General features: G+C 45.1%; 1 protein-coding gene across 3 annotated transcripts in view; it reads left to right on the top strand.

Annotated features, from left to right (window-relative positions):
* The window catches only part of tho2 (THO complex subunit 2-like protein), a 111346-nt gene that overhangs the window by 36486 nt on the left and 57086 nt on the right, over positions 1 to 17774 (top strand). For all 3 annotated transcript variants that reach the window (XM_075688459.1, XM_075688461.1, XM_075688460.1), the window contains exons 12-15: positions 426 to 770; positions 2540 to 2641; positions 12513 to 12597; positions 12739 to 12832. In XM_075688459.1, the coding sequence (XP_075544574.1) occupies positions 426 to 770; positions 2540 to 2641; positions 12513 to 12597; positions 12739 to 12832 (626 nt within the window). The remainder of the gene's footprint in view (positions 1 to 425; positions 771 to 2539; positions 2642 to 12512; positions 12598 to 12738; positions 12833 to 17774) is intronic.

Below are 17774 nucleotides of genomic sequence, written 5' to 3' on the forward strand. Positions count from 1 at the left end.
GAGCTGGTGAAAATCTTCATATGTAAGCAGGCATTGTTAATTTGTTTTTGACAGCCCTACTTTTTTGATAAACCAGCAGCACAATGTTCCCCGCCCCCTTGCTATTGCAGTTGAACCCATCCCGTGAACATTTTGTACTTCCTGCCCGCATATTTTTCTCCCACATTCGGGTTGTGGGGTAGTGAGCTACGTAAATGCTGCCAAGCATTTGGTGCCGAAATGAAAATGAGTCCTCTTGTTAAAATGTTGGCTTCAGCTTGAGACATTCCTTGTTCAGTCGCTATAGATTGTTAACGTAAACAGGCCAATAAGAATTTCAAAGTTTGTTAGCAAATATATGAGTTAGCTGCATTTGTCTGTTTGGCAAAAGGAATGAGTCGTCTTTGCTTGTAGTAACACATTGGTGTTGCGATTCTGCCCAACAGGCACAGCGGACTGCCAGAGGGTTTCCGCCGACCGTACAATCCGCCATCGGGAGGCCTGCGGCCATTGCCCCTAGTGGAGACATTTGGCGAATTCCAGACGCTGGTGCTGCCCATGCTCATGTCTCTAGGTCCTCTGATGCACATAGATCCTGTGCTGATAGTGAAAGTTGTGCGTCTGGGACGAGCTTTCCTTCACCAGAAAGGCTCCACCACAGCAGACCTCCGTTTTGACCTGCTCACTTTGCTTGGAGAGACACTACTACCATCTCTGTCACTGCTCGACTGCAACTGTTGTGTTGCTGATGAGATCTGGTCTCTTGTGAAGCTCTATCCATACCAGCAAAGGTGTGTGACTTTCCTTTTTTCTGTGCAGTTGAACTTTATGAACTCGTGTATAAAATTTTACTTCTTTAAGCAAACGCATAATGCTTAAATGGTGCAGTGTGCACAGATAAAGAAAGGACAGTTGGTGCTGAAGAAAAGTGCAAGGATTTTGCTGTACGGTTTACACTTGTTACAACGGACCCGTGTACAACAGACTTTTGGATAAACGGACCATATGTCGACCTTAGTTTGCGCTACCTATTTTATTAATGCAACGAAGTTCGCTTTTAATGGACCGCGCCACAACGGACTATTGACTACAGCGGACGAAATTAGTGTCAATTTTTGCCAAAACCAAATGTATGAAACGGACCTTTGCAGTTGACACGGGCTAACAACCAGCGAAGGTCAGCCGGCAATCGCGGCTTAATTTGGCGCTCTCGAAGGAGGAAGGCGAGGCGGAAGCGCGCCGCCTCGCACGGCAGGGAGGGGTGGTGATGATGGTGAGGGAGGGTTCTATTCTGGCAGCGGCTGCTGCTTATGGTACGGTGCGCGGATGCCATATTTTGAAAGCGATCTGCGATGTGGACAAGTGCACTCAATGCCATTAGCTTCGTATGCGCTGTGCTTTAGACGTTTAGTTTGCGTTGAAGCGAGAGACAGCACAAAGGTCAATTCGCTCACTGCTGCTACCGTGATTCCTCACTCCAACGCCTTGACAGCAACGTCATCATCGCGCGAGATGTGTTCACGTTTACTTGTGTGTGCATGACACCCTGCTTGTTGATTTAGTTAGTAAGCGAACTTTATGCGGCCGATAAAACTGCTGTCCTTACTTTGCATAGCTATCTACTAATTTGCTATCGCAATCGATGTTGCGCCTCTCGGGTAAAACTGCAACTTTTTTTTCTTTTTCTTTTTTTATTATGTTGGACGTTCGTCACTCACTCTTGCAATGATGTTACACATCGTGACCAAAGCCTTGGAAATGAGGCGTTTCGGATGTCACAGACTTCAAATAAAATGGACTTTTTTTTTTTTTTTTTTCAGATTATCAGGGTTCATTGTAACAAGAGCTGACTGTATATGAAAATATAAGCTGCCTGTGTGCCTCTGAGTTTTCACTTGTCAAAGCACCACCCATTAATTGTGAATTATCTACACTCACTGCAATTAGATGTCAATGCAGGTGGAATGCCATGATACTAGTTGTCTTGTTTCTTTTTGACATTCCCACAAAGTAATAATTGGCCATTTATACAATAAAGAGTTAGGAGATGTGACTGTTTAGTTGAGAACTCACGAAGGGCCAATAGACTTGCTATGTACCGCTCTCTTTTATTTCAGTGACCAAAGGGGGTGCAGACATGTTTTCTGAAAATACCCTTCTCTTATACAAGGGGAGTCTAAACTGCCATTGCACACTTGTGTGTAGAGTCTTTCTTTCTGCTGTTGAGAGGTAATGTGGCTAGTCAAGGCAGTTTGAGATCACTTAGTAGTGATGGTTCTGGAAAGCCAACCTGGTTTATGTTCTCATATATTCAAATCAGCCTGTTCCTTAAGTGAAAAGAGTGTTTCACAGAAGTCAACAAGGTAGAACCTTGTTTATATGATCCCATTACATACAATTTTCCATCACCAACGTCCGCAATCGAAAACGCACACAAGAAAGGACTGAATACAGTTACACATTTTTTTTTACTGGTTCATACATTCCTTGAGGAGTTGGGTGCTCATAATCGCTTTTAACATCAAATAGTCAGTGGTCTGTGGATTTTTTTTTTTTTCAGGTACCTTCTTTATCATCACTGGAAGAATTCTGCCTACAAGAGCCATCCTCTTCTCATCAGGGTGAAAGCAGACTCGCTCAAGAAGATTAAATACATCATGAAGTATGTGTCTGTTCATCATCCTAAAATTTTTAACCAAGTGTGGAGGTTAGGGATGTTAGCAGTATATTCCATCTGAAACCTTTTTGTTATCTCTCTTTTTTTGCCATGTGGGTTGAAAAGGCATTCCCGCCAGGCGAATGTCTTTTCAACATTTCTTGTTATAGGACTTCATTTTTTTGTGAATCTGTGTTGTCTTGGAGCTTGATTGCTTTGCAAGCCATATATTTTTTAACATTATCCTCGAGTTGGTTATGAATCATTATAGGTTATACATAAATATATTACTTGGCACTTGCACCAATAATTTACTACTGAGGGCTTTGAGGGCTAAGGTTATTTGAATTGGCCTAAATCATTAGGTTTGGGGGGCTGATTTATGTGACTGATGCTGTTTTCAAGCAAGCACGTTTGAGCTGCCCGACGTCAACGCTGAAGTCAGTTGGGTTGTGTAATGGAAGATAGGAATTATTTAATCGAAGCTAAATGGAACAACTGGTTTTCCCTCAAGCAGCTTAGTTTCTCTCAGCTTTGCAGAGAAGGCTGTATTTGGAATTTCCTTTTGGCTTGCATTCTGTGATGCATGCTGCCAGCTGTATCGCTGAAACCAATGGCAGTCCACACAAGGCATACTGAAGTCACTCTTTGTTCAGAGCGCCAGCAGGCTGAATGCTGTCTTGGTTGCATCTCAACGGGCATTTCGAGCTCTTCTTCACCCGGAGAATTCGTGGAGCAACCTGAAATCGCCGTGGAAGACCCCAACAAAGCCTCTGTTCACAGCTCGGGCATTTTGCAAGGCCTTGGCTACTTCTCCATCAGTCCGCTTCCATCACTTCAGCAATGGGGAAGAGTTGTTTTCAACGGTGCCATCCACTGCTCAACTACTTCACTTCACTGAATCTTGCACGTCATCTCCTGTGTCAGCAATAGCATCAGAAACCAGCATGAGGCTTACACAGGAGAAAAATATCTGCTGCCTGTGTGCCTCTGAGCCTTCACTTGTCAAAGCACCACCCATGAATTGTGAATTGTCTACACTCACTGCAAATGGATGTCAATGCAGGTGGAATCAATTCATGTCAAATCTTTCTCGTCCACTGGAGAATGCTACAGGCCCACCTCTGAAGCCCCGCTTCTTGCTAATTCCTGGCACTACATTCTAATGCGATGAAGATCTTTACGTCACCCTACTTGACAACAACGATGAGCTGCTGCAACCTCCACAACTTTCCATGCGATCTTGGCACCTTTGCTTACAATGGCTCTACAGAAGGTCATCTTTTGCTATAGGCTCATTGCATCAAGGTTGTTCCAGTCTAACTGCTTGTCTTGCAATCACTCCAATGTCTTCACTCTGTTTGCCATCCACTGAGTAGCCTGTCAAGCAGTAAAAATCAGATTCATACTTTGTGACAACTGTTCTATGCTGAGTCAAGCAAGCGTCCGTTTCCAAGACTTCAGAAGCAGCATCACACGTGCTCAGAACAACACTGTTTTGGAAGTCAAGGGCAAGATAATGTGTTTAAGGCTGCAGTGAAGTTTTCACAAGTGCGTAGTCCAAGCATCGGAACAACTTTGCATCAAGTCTGGCAAGAAGGAAATGAGACAGCTGTCCACCATCAAGGCCAAGAAGGTTGCCTTATGACAATGATTATACCAGCAATACCTGCTGATGTGCAAGTGGAATGGTCCAGCAATATTTTTATCATTTGCCATTGGAAGAATGTTTATTTCGTTGGCACCCACTACCACCGTACCATCTTTGATTGTTATAGTCATGTCCAGTGGAGTGCGGATTTTTTCATACATCATAGGATGCATCCAGCCCGCCATAATATGTGTGACAACTGAGAAATGAGAAGATAGTGCACGCCGATACAAGCTGAAGACCTATTGTATGAAGCTGCTAGAAGAAAGGGCATTCTTTTCCTCATCGGTATGCAAGCACTCATCTGTCTTTGAAGTTGCACAAGCTGCTGTCATCATGAGCAAGTTCAAGAAGAGCCAGTCCTCCTGAAGCAGAGAGTCAACGAAGTAGAGTCCTGACATGTCCCTTCAAAGATGTGTCCCTTCAGAGAAGATGTGTCCCTTCAGAGAAGATGTGTCCCTTCAGAGAAGACGTGTCCCTTCGAGGAAGTGCATCTCTTGTGAATGTGTGGTGTACTGTGGTGACCAGTGCTTGTGTTGTGCCAAAGACAGCCTCAAGCAGTTGTGCTTCAGTGGTCATTTGCAAGTGGTGTGCAAGAAAGTGATGTGTTGGGGCGGGAGTGCTCTATGAAGATGATGGTAATTTTGCTATTTTTAATGTGTGGGGATAAAAAGAGATCGTACTTTTTAGGCTTTATTCTTTTGCCACTAAAGTTACAGGCCTTTGGGAACAAGCAGCATGAATTAAATTAACAAGTCACAGGCAACACAGTGCACTGGTGCCTTCTTTTCTTTTTCTTTTTCAATTTCTGGGTTTGCGTTGCTTGTTTTCAAGGTGTTCCCATCTACCATCTCACTCAACTTGCCACATTGATATTAAGCTTTTCTTTTATGGTAGCAGCCCAGCTTAACTAACAGCATCAACAATTTCTCTTCATCTTTCCCTTTTTGGTTTGCAGTGCCACTTATTTACAATATGGTGCAGCTTAGAAATGCAGGATTTTGTCATGAGTGTTGCACTGCATATCTTCAGTTACAAAACCAAGCAGTTGCTAGTGCTAACGTTGCCAAATGCATAAACACATGTACATACATAGTGACAGTCCTATTTGCCATATTTACCATGCATGATCTATATATAACTTCCTTTGCCTTGTTGCAGCATGAATTCTTTAAAGATTATTTGATGCATTTAAAGAATGAAGCATCAAGCTGTTTACTTGGATGGAATTCCACAAGAATAGTCTTATTCAAAGCTTGTCACTGTTCTATAGCACTGATGACTTGCATGGCATTCATGGCACTTGCATGGCATGATGACTTGCATTGTATAGTTGCATGGCATTCCATAGCCAGAAATGAAGCAGCCAGAAGTCCTGCAGTGCAATTAATTGTGTGCTATTGTCAATGCTAGAGCTCTTCCTTTCTGTGGTGGGATACATTTGCCTCAAGAGCATAAGATGCATAAGCCACAGTTGTGATTATTGGCATTTGTTGTATAGCTCAAGATGAAGATACTTCTTTTTATGGTACTGCGATGTACAACTGTGAGGTGGTGCGTAGCTTCACATTTCGAGATTACGGTAATCTCCTGTTTCAAAAATGTTGGAGAGAATCCATGACGAAGAGTACTGAGGGCTGTCCTGTGCTTTTCTGTGGCCTTTGGGATGGCTGGCAGCTAGTACTGTACTGGATTTCAGCCTTTTTCAAAAATAAATAAATAAATAAACTAAACTACCAGGTGCATGAGTGTTGAATAGTACTGGCTGCTTTGTGTCATGGGCTTAAACACCTGGTGCTAGGAGCCCTGGAGGGTAAGAGTTCATCACACACTCTAGAGCATTGGAGCAGTGTGGATGCAATAAGCAATTATGTAGACATTCTGTGTACATGTTTGCAGTGGGTTTAATTCTTTTGACAAAGGCGCTGCCTAGTGCACTCTTCAAATTCCTGAAAAATTTGTCTGCAATTGTGCGGTACATATTACTGGCACATTTAAATAGTAGCCATCACATCTTGGAATTAGGACTAGTACATGGGCAGTTGCAATAACCTTTGGCTGGAATCTAGTTTTAACTGTATATAACCATGTATGATGGGAACAAAAAGTACTATTTCTTGCTTTTACAAAAAATAATGCTTCACTTGTAGTAGACCTCTTAAAAATGACCATTTTCAAATTTGATTCCCTGTCAAACTGAATGGGACCTGCAGCACATAGCTTATAGCCCCCGGATGCAGTACAAAAAGTGTATTGAGGGAATGGTGATAAAGTTCAGTAGCCATATGTAATAGAAAGCAAAGAGCTTTTGTATCAACTTTTCTTTTGTTGATAGTTTTCGACTCCCTCATGTTTAGGTTGGTGGGGTGACCTGGAGGGAGGGATGCACTGTACTTACAAATACGAGGGCCTCATGCAAGGAGTTTCAAAGCAAAGACAGGAAGTAGGGACCAATCAGTGCTGAGCATGGAAAAGACAGCTGCTTGTTCTAAAAAAGAGTCTGCTTGATATAGACAATAAGAATTAAATGTTTCTTTGTAAATGCATCATGATCTGTGCTTATTCATTGTTTTACGAAGTGCAGTAAATGATAATGTTATTTTATGGCACTTGTGCCAGCTTGGCTTCTGATAAGCCATAGACTTCTGTGGACTCCTCAGTGTTAAATCTTAAGGTAGTCTACTGCACTTTCATGACAGAATTTACATCGTGCCTGTTTCACGCTTCATGTAGAATATTTCAATGTTTTGAGCTTCCCACAATGGGGGTAGTTTAAAGGGGCCCTAAATAGGCTTGCACCATCAGTGTGCAAGAACTGCAGGCATGTGTCCTTGTATTTAACGTGCGAGGGAAGGCTGCAAACTATCCTCCCTTATGATCTGCTTCTTGCCTGTGCTTGTCTTTAGTGAGCGACTACAGCTCTCTTCATCCATCCACATTTGTTGCTTAAGTACACGCATGAAGTGCGGAAAATTGTGGCAGTTGCGAGTAGAGCCGACAGTGAGAGGCGCACTAGCACATGCTGCTGGCACAGCGTGAGTGCCCAACACTGAGTATACCACAGAAGCACATAACGCCTGTTAAAGATGCACAGTATTGGATTCCACATATTGGAAGTGATGCAGTCCCCGTATAGGAGTGTGCTGCAGATGTGTGCCTGTGCACAGAGAAAGGGAGACTAGGTGATGTTAATGTAATAGTCGAACCCACTTATAACGATACCGGTTTTAACAATATATCGGTTATAACGATGAAAAGCTGCTACACCGTCGACTTTGTATGTTTTCTATGGGGAAATAACCCACTTACTACAATCTCCCCATGCCACATTATCGGTTATAATGATAAAGTCTGGCTGCTGGGTGTTCATGCCGAAAGTTAATGGAATGTGAAATCCTTGAAAAGAAAAAGGGGAATGCCAGCTGCAGCACGGTCGCCCGCCACACCAACTGCTGCCGCACGATTCTCTCCATCAGAGATGCTTCTAACCGATAAGGTGATCGTCTCGAACGTGCTTGCCTTAACATTGTTCCCGTGGGAGGCCCTGTAGATGATTCAGTCTCTCGGGGGCTTGTTTTCGTGAGAAGCCTTTCGCTACAGTACGTAGAGCAGTTGGATGCCTTCGAGAAGGATGCTGCCAAGCTTCGCGTATAGCAAGCAAGGCTGACGGACATGCTGTTTTCTCAAGCAAGCCAATGGGAAGTACGTGGCAAGATGCTTGTCGCGATCTCGCTACAGTGTTTCTTCTGTATTTCTCAAGCTGAGATGCTGCTGCTGCAACCTTCCCACATTTTGTGTAAGGCGCTTTTTGGGGCCACCGAAGCAATGCCTCGGCGGAGCTCATGTGTCACTTGCCTCCCTTGACCCTTCTTTGCAGTTGTTATAGCAGTGCCATTCTTGAACGCCCACAGCCGCGGCTTGTTAACAACATACGATTGGAGCACGCAGGAAGCATAGTTAAACAGTTAAACGAGTCAACACAACCAGAAGATGGGTGGAGGAAGGCGGCGGAGAGGAGAACTGGCCTCTTGCCATTATAATTTTCTAGGAACAGCTATGCCACCCCCATTTTGATTTTTTTTTCATGCGACCTGGTTGTAACAATTATCGGTTATAACAATGCAATTTTCGTGGCACTTGAATATTGTTATAAGTGGGTTCAACTGTATTGAGGGAATGCAAGTCAGTGTACCTGCTACAGGTAGCAAATTAGCAACAGTGATGGGCCAGTATATGAGAAGTTTGGAGCAAACTACACACACGCACGCCATGCAACGATGAATTATGATTGACCGACACATGTATACACACTCACTTAGAGTTGTGTTTGCTACTGTATTCTTGAACGGCCACGGAGTATTGTGTCTGCAGCCTCTCATAAAGGTGCAAGAATGCATAGAGCTGTTTGTAAAAGCAAGGCCTACTTGCATGTTTTTGGTACGTGGAGAGTTAACAGAACCATCCATGGCAGTTCTGCAGCATACATGTCTATGTGATGACATCAGAGGGCTGCCAGCAAAAATATATGGAACTGTATAGATGAGAAACTTGGGAGAACCTTAGTCTGTGCAAGACATTCCAGTACATTGAAGCATTGAGAGCTATGGCATTGTATGTGTAGCAGAATGACCTTGCAGCAGGGTACTCAAGATCCCGTCGGGCATCTGGCTGTGTACATAGCTCATAGCTCCCCATGGGCCACACTGTGCGGTGCATGCGACAGGTGGGGAGGAGAGTTGCTGATGTCTAAGGTAACTTAGATAAGCGATGTGAGAACTCGAGGGGCAATGGGGGGTGGGGGTGAAGAGTATCAGCACATGGTTTGCACTCAAGAGCTTGCCAGTTGCATATGGGACCCACAAGCTGAATGTTCACAACCCATTTTGTTCATCTTCTAGAGGTGTCCCTATTTTTAAACGCTATTACCATCTTTTTTACTTTGCATTTTGAACCTAATGCAACATCAAGTGAAAATGAAAAGCCAGGTAGGTTGCATGAAAGCTGTTTCATTGTTTACTCGCTAGCTGTCATTGAAATGTAAGTTCAATTCTTCTGGAAGTGTGCACTGAATGTGCGATAGCGTGGATAGTGTTTATTCTAAACAGGACTCGCCATTGCTGCATTCCTAACCCTTTCAGGGTCAATGACATAAATATACGGTGCCACGAACAAGTCTTTCCTGGCATGTGCTGCCACCATGTGGGAATATAGGGAATTTTTTTCTTGCACCTCCCTCTCAGTTTTCGTTGCATGGTTTGTTTTAGAGCTAGTTTGCTCCGGCGCATCTTGATATTACCGCTCGCGCATTGGCACATGGGCGGGCGGGCAGCAGCTTGAGTATTGTTCCGCAGGCGGTTTCGGCTTCTTGCCCTCGCAAAAACTAATGGCTATCTCGTTGGTAATTGCCCAAAGGGCGGCCGCCTGTTTTTCACTCGTTAATTGCTCACAAGGTTGAGCATAGGAAGGATGCTGCCATGCATGCATTTCCTTTTTTTTTCTTTTTCTTTGTTTATTTTGTGGGGGGGGGGGAAGACTCAATATCTAATTGCCTCTGGTTTGCGATAAGATGATTAGTGGAAGTTCGTCACACGTCTTGCTTTTTTGACGGGCACACAACCACAGTTTTTTTTAGTGCGCTCACCTATACAGTTCGATTACTCTATAGACGTAAATATTAGTGTAAAAGCAGGAACATTTCAGACTTGCGAAATATTCTCGTGTGAGCATATTCTAAGCCTTGAACTATAACAATGCACCAGATTTTTAGTTCTAAGTTTATTTTGTTTTTATATTGTTGTTATTCATGAATAAACAGTACATATATACCAAAGCAAAATATTTTTTTCTCACTTTATGGTCACCCTAGAAAAATTACGGTAAATTTTTTTCTAAATAGGTACCTCAGAAGAATTGGAATCTGAAATAAAAAATATCAACCCTGGGCGGTTGCATATGGCGAAAACAATTGACCCTGAAAGGGTTAATTATGCAGTGAGGCATCTTAAAACTGAGCCCTTTCATCTTGCAACAACTGTGCAGTGGTGTCCACTTATTCTTGCCACTTAGGGGCTGTGTTCTTGTTTCATAACATCAGTTGTGTTTATGGAAGTCTTTCATTATTACTGTCCAAAATAGAGCTGTAATAGAAAAAGTGTGCATTCAGAACTTTCTCAAGCTATAGGTTTGTGTGATAATGCTGTAGGTTTTACCTTGTCAGGAGCTTTAGTGTCGATGCTATAGTTACGGCTGTACAAGCACGAAAATGTTAAAGGCATTGTGAGATCCGTTTGTACCGAGGTCTTGCCCATCAGGATTGGAAACTGTTGGCTGTCGTGTGACCTCATTGCACTTGCATATACTACTATTGTCAGGTACAACTTTAGAAGGCAGTGGCATTTGCCCCTCAAAGGTGGGTGTACACAAGCTTTCACTAATGAGCGCCCACTCTAGACTGACATCACGACCTGGACGGCCAGTGACGCCTCCAACAGAGAATTTGGCAGCCCGCACTTCGAACTGGGCTGAGTCGTGCCAGTGGGACTATTTCGTTAGTCACAGAGCCAATTGCACTTCGGTCATCTGGGTGGGTGCTCTCCTGCCTTCTTAAGTTGTACCTGACTATAGCTTTATATGCCTGTTCTGTGCTGGTTACATTCCCAACTGTCTGTTAGAGGAGTAAAGCCACATGCTAAGGTATGTCTAGTGTAGCATGAAACTAAAAATAATATTGCACATAATTTTAGGTGAGGTTTGCAGTTACTCGGGAGAGCTTAACCTGCCATAAATGCATGTTGAAAAGACCTACCTTTGCCAAGTTTACAACAAGATTGCACGACTCTGGATAGGCCAAGTCGATTCACAGGGAAGCTCAGTATAGACCTCTCCAATGGGAGAAGAGAACACCTCCTCTTTGGACTGTTGTGCTCCGTACAAAATTTGCATGCTGCCTCTTCTGCACTGCTTTTGAGCGGGGCTCACACATATTTGCAACAGTAGAGGGTATTATGGCAGGAAAGGTCTATATGCTGTATGTGGCAGTGAGGTGCTGTGCCTTGCACCTTGCTTTGTAATGCACATGCTGTGTGTGCCTCCTATGGTCTACTTAAAGCATCACTTAAGCCAAGAATTAAGCCCGACTAAATTGGTGGATTAGTGTTCTGAACTGATATGTTGCTGTAGCGATGAGTGGAGCAACTAGTAGTTTGGAAAGGGTGTAATTCTAAGAGACCGGTAAGAGACACATGGAACCAGTTCCTGCTCATTGTACTGCAGGGTTATTTGCCCTTTACCCATCATTGGTGTACAAATAGACACAGCAGGAAGATTTCTTTTGCTTCACAGGAAATAAATGTGGTGTTCAATCATGATTTGCCTTTACTACCTCTTGACACAGCACAGATGTTTAAGGATTTCTGTAGTCTAATATAGATGTCTAGCTTTGCTTAGTGTCTGCCTTAAAAATAATTTTCTTGCAGAAATGTGAAAAGACTTTCAGGTGATGCTTCTGTACAGGAAAGATGACTTCAATAATGACAATGATGAGAGTGCATTGGTTACTTGAATAAAATATAAAGCGTGTTTTAGATGCAGTCCATCATGTTAGGTTGGCGGGAGGGTTAGAGCAAGAAGTTTTACTTGATGAAAATTACCTGTAGCAGCATGCCAGTGAGCATTTCAAATTGAATCGAATCAATTTCTATTTTCCAGTAAGAGAAACAGAACTGGATGGTCATTTTGGGCTAAAAGCTACGAGAGTAGCTTAACCTCTCACATCAGATACCTGACGTCAGATAGTAGCTTATTACAATAATTCAGTAGATTTAAGCATTTCATGCTTACATCTACTGAGTTATTGTAATAACATTAGAGTAATGAGTTTATTTACTTGTGTGTGTAAACAAAATAAATGATGACTGATGTACACCCAAAGGAAAGTTCTAGCAGTGTCCCAATTTGGAGTAGCTTGCATGCCACTCAAATGTGCCTTGTTGATGCAGTTTAGCAGTCGACATAATTGGGTGGAGAGGAGGCCTTGTGTGTACTGGCAGGGCCAAGTTTGGTGCTGTAAACTGCCACTTGGAGCAGCTCTGTGCAACATGTTTTGATTCTTGCATTCATTGCCCTTCGAGTTGTCCCCTGAGTTGTGTGGGAAAATGCAGTGACTCTTGGCAATGTGCTGATTTTTCTGTTGAAACTGCCTCATTGTGGCATTGTTTTATTTCTCAGGCGTCTAAGTAAAGAAAATGTGAAGCCTTCAGGCCGTCAGATAGGGAAGCTGAGCCACAGTAATCCCTGTTTCCTCTTTGACTACGTGAGTATTGGACAAACTTGGGCACAGTCAGGATCATAAGGCTTGACTGTGTTGTCTTTTGCCTGCCAAGCCTCTTCGTGAGTTTGGTGGCCTTATCCCCTCCATTTAAGTTTCATGTGCTTCACTGTGCCTGCAATGCAGATCCTGTCTCAGATCCAGACTTGGGACAACCTCATAGTGCCAGTGGTGGACTCTCTCAAGTACCTCACTATGCTGTCTTACGATGTCCTTGCCTGTATCCTTGAAGGCTTGTCTATTTTCTGTGATGGGGCACTGTTGATTTTGAGTTCTTTCTCTTCCAGCTGCATTTAGCGCATGCGGTGTCGAAGTGCTCACGTGGCAGAACTTTGATAGCTTGCAAACTAATCATTTGCAGTCCTTGTAGTGGGTTGTATTTAAAAACTTCTACAGTGTAGTCTTAGACGCTACAATACTCTACGATGGAGATTATCCATATCTTGAAATAAGATATTGATGTTTGTGAGGAGAGAGTAGCTGATTAAGCAGATCGAGGGCTCCAAGTTAGGCGAGGCAATGCACAGTTGTTGGAGGCCTGTAGTTGCCAGGGGAAGGATCAGGTGGTGAGAGTGCCTCAATGAGAGAGGAAAGAAGATGCAGTTCGTGCGAAGTGTGTGTGATGTGTGCGGGTGTACAGCACTTGGACAGCATGGGGGAAGAGTCGAGTGTGGTAATAAAGTGAATGTTTACGACGAACTTGTTGGCCTGTTGTCATCCATAACAAGTGGGGGCTCATCCGGTATCGACATGGGCATGGAGGCAATGAACATGCTGCCTGAAGAGTTGCTGCAGCATCTGCCGGGGCAAACAAACGGCTCCGCCATGCAACGTGAGCAAATCGCGGCAGCAGTTCAACAAAGGCTAACGGATGCCGAGACAGTGCCAGCAGGTTCTGTAACAGCAGCAGTCACAGTTCAACCGTCGGATGGTGCCACTCTGCAGGAGGTCAGCTCTCTCTAAATACATAAAATTTAACATCAAGTCTCCCGAGGAGTGTTTGGACAGGCTGGAGACGTTTTGTTTGGTCAATGATGTCGCCACCTACAAAAGGCTTACCCACAACATGAACGCTGCTCTGGAGTGTAGCACGAAGTTGTGCTGGCACTTCGTGACTATTTTTATGTCGTGAGAGGAATTGATGGTAGCCTTCATTGCGGAGTTATCTTCTATTGACGCGAAGCGCCACTTGAAACAAGAAATCAAGCTCTGCATGCAGCACCCAGAAGAAAATATAACGAACTTATTTACGTGATTGTGGCCTATTGTGACTGGTTCGGCAGTGAAGGTTTGGAATCGGTGTTGTGACAAAGGCGCCTGCAACTCAAAGATGTTTTAGAGGGCTAACAGTTTGCCAATCTTGTGGAGTTGGCTAAAGCAACTGATGGCCTCATGGAGCGTGCTTGGAGGTGGTTGCAGTACAAACCGCTGCCGCCTCTGACAGACCAAGTGGCGAGGAACCTTCCCTTCCAGTCGGCCGTGAACATGACCGGCCTGCCCAGAAGGCAGCCTAGAGTGTTGATGGCTACAGCTGTCGTGCCATTTCAGTCTCTGCCGGTGGGATCCTACTGGCCATTGCATCCGTAGAGCCATCCTATCATCGAGGCAAGCTGCATGGACTGACCACTCATGCTACAAGGCCGCCTCTCGCAGTGCCGTCTCAGGGATACCAACGGTGCAACTCCAGGGGTTTACCTGCTGTTGCTGCGGAGGTGTGGGTCCCCTAGCTTGCAGGTCGGCGTACCATCCCACCCCACTGCTACAAATGCAACGGAATGGGGCATTTATGATCACAATGTCCGAGAAACAGAAGACGGTGACTCCGGGTAATTTACCTACTATTACTGTGGAAGTGTGGGTCACCTAGCTTGTGCTTGTCCCGCAGGTGGGCATACCGTCCCACCCCACTACTATGAATGCAACAGAATCGAGTATTTCTGGTCATAGTGCCTGGGAAATGGAAGACTGTAGGTGCCACCCCGACGGGCCCCTACATGGCTCCACTGCAGGTAGTGGTTTCAGCCGGCACAAAGGAGCCCCTTGTAGAGGTGCTGATCAAGAAGACTATGTTCCAAGCCCTACTGAATACAGGCTCAAGCATGCGCTTACTTGGAATGCCGAGGGCAAAGGTGGCAGAGGAGAAAGGTACCAAGCTCGGGACAGAGGGCTGTGCACTCCGTCTGGCAGCAGGTTGGTCCCAGTCTACCACATCCAAAGAGCAAGTGAGCTGCAAGCAGCCGCAACCAGTGCTTCCTGTGTGTGCCAGACCTATGTTGGTACATTGTTCTTTTTGAGTGCAACAGGCATCTATACATGTAGCACTAGGCGGAGGGACTATTGGAACTGACCCGCAATGCATTGTGCCGTTCGCTAAGCGTAACAAGGGTCCAACCACAGTGCTTGCACCAGAGGAAGATGCAGAGTGAGTATTACCACTTGCGCACCCTCTTCGGAGGGGTCTTAGAGTTCTTGACATAGGGAGTGCCATTCCAAGCAAAGAGGGCAAGCACCGTGCTGTAGCAACAAAACTGCCACCAGGCATGGCGGAAATGCTTGGTGACTTCAGCCCTTTGTTACTGCAATTCCTGCATGCACTACCTCGCCCAGCACTGCATAGACACAGGGGTTAGTGTGCCTGGGAGATGCAAGTCCTGTCCAGTGAATGCTAAGAAGCAGAAAATCATTGAAGGCTGCATACATGGCCTCCTAGAGCAGGGTCTTATAAAGCAAAGCAGCAGCCTTTGGGCTAGTGTCCTGGCGTTCGTTACGAAGAATTCTGGAGGCTACTGGCTTGCTGTAGGCTACCGACCGTTGAATGCATGAACCAAGGTACCTGCCTACCCAATGCCTCGAATGGACTGGCTGCTAGCGCCACTTGGGTGAGCTCAGTGGTTCTCAAGCTTCAATCTCTCGCTAGGTTTATTTTTTTTCCAGATTCCTGTTTGCAATGCCCACATTATGAAAATGGCCTTCATCTGCCATCAGAATTCGTATAAATTTGTCAGGATGTCCTTCGGTGTGGCAGCTCGCCCGGCAGCTTTTAAAACCTTGATAGACTGTGTGCTACAGGGAATTACTCACCACTTCGCTATGGCATTTTTAGATAATGTTCTAGTCTACTCGTAGACGCTTGAGAATCATGTTTAGTAGGTGGGGCAAGTGCTGCCATGTATTGAAGGTACTTGCCTTACGATTAACCCGGACAAAATACAGTTATGCCGTCAGTCCCTTAAGTTTTTGGCCCACGTCATCTCACCTGGGCAGTGCAGACCAGATGAAAAGGTGCATGCAATGCTAGATTAGCCAAGAGCCAGCACAATTAAGCATTTGAAAGCCTTCCTGAGGCTTGCTGGCTATTATAAGAACTTACCCACACTTTTCACTGACAGCACATCCACTCGTGGACCTTTCGGAGAAGAATGAGCCATGGCAGTGAGCAGACAGTCGAAAGCAGGCTTTTGCTGCACTTAAGCAATCCTTAGCTCCGGATGTAGTTGTGGGCCTTCCAGGTCTAAACCAACCTTTCATGTTTGAAACTGATGCAAGCAGTGTCAGCATTGCAGCAGTGCTACTGCAGGCTGGCCCTGGTGAACTGCAGCCTGTTTCCTTAGTAGGGTTCTTGTAGAGACCGAAAGCCATTGTACTGTCCAGGAGTGGGGAGTGCCTTGCAATAGTGCGGGTAGTGGACAAGTTCAAGGCCTACCTCGAATTTACTGAGTTTGAGATGTACTATGACCACTCGTCCTTCCCATGGATGTTTAGCACCAACTAAGATTTGCCTAGATGTCGAGTGTTGGGTCTTATGACTGCAGGTCTTCAGTTGCCAAATCAAGCACAGATGGGGACCTGAATATATTCCTGGAGGTGCCTTGAGCACAGCCCCTCTCCAGTGTGAAGACCACCCAAGTGACAGTCTGCAAGAGACACTGTTCCCCATTGCTGCTCCAGAACCTCAAGCGAAAATTATATTTGAGAAAGTAGCAGCAGCGTTAGAAGAGGTTGCCACGCTCTTAGGTAACACAAGACTTCTCATCCAAGAATAGGCTCTTGATGGCCGTCACTAAAAACTGGAGACTGTGGTCCAAGAGACTAGGCTCCCAAGCTCTGACCCTGATCACCGCCTTCTTCATAATCTGGCAGAGACAACAGAACTGGAGTCAAGCAGACTGCTGGTTCAGCAAAGAGGCAGCAAGAAGGTACCATGGCTACCTGCTCACCTCCGACACCTAGTACTGAAGATGGCACACGACCACCCCACTGCAGACAATGCTGGATTTTTCAAAACCCTGAGACGTGTGTCAGCACAGTTCGTATGGCTAGGCATGCAGGCTGACGTATCAAAGTATGACCAGTATGCGCTCTCTATCGGTGCGCAAAAGCTCGACACCAAAATCCTGAGGACCTCATATGAACAGTCAGTGGGCCGGAGTTCCCATGGACGAGCTTAATGTCGATATAATTGGGCCCTTGCCCACTACACCTCGTGGTTACAAATACTTTCTGGCTGTTATCGACAGATTAATTAAGTATTCAGAGCTCTTGCTTGTGTGAGTGAAAACAAGTACGAAAATCTTACGAGTGTATGGTTGCAGTTTTCTGTTGCCATGGCACATCTGTGGCCATTACAAGTGATAATGGGAAGCCCTTCGTGAGCATGTTATGGCGCAGTCTCCTAAAACACTGGGGCACCACAAGAATATCACACTGTGCAATGCCGACTGGCGGGAAAAATAGTTGAGCACCACCACAATGGCACCATTAAGCAGTGCTTACGAGCATACTGATCCGGCAGTGGCACACATTGCCATTGCTGCAGAACTTCAGCAGTGCCTTGAAGAGGCCCTCAAGTGTTCTCAGAAACATCAAGAAACTGCTTGGCAAGTGCAGAAGTCTAGTTACGACTGTCATCAGCAGCCAACTACCGTTAAGGACGGTGACCTTGTGCTCTTAGATAGACACACCTTGAGTGGTGCTGCCAAGAGTGTCTCAGCCAAGTTGGCACTGCGGCCACGTAATTCTTAGGGTGGTCAAGAGGTTAGCTGACAGTGACTTTGTTTTGAGTGACTCTACTATGAGACATCGTTCAACTATTGCTCACGCAGACCCCTTGATGCTCTATGATGAACCACAGCTTCTCTTTTTCCATACTGCTTAATGTTTTG

This window comes from Dermacentor variabilis, chromosome 4, assembly GCF_050947875.1.
Source record: "Dermacentor variabilis isolate Ectoservices chromosome 4, ASM5094787v1, whole genome shotgun sequence".
Taxonomy (NCBI): Eukaryota; Metazoa; Arthropoda; class Arachnida; order Ixodida; family Ixodidae; genus Dermacentor; species Dermacentor variabilis.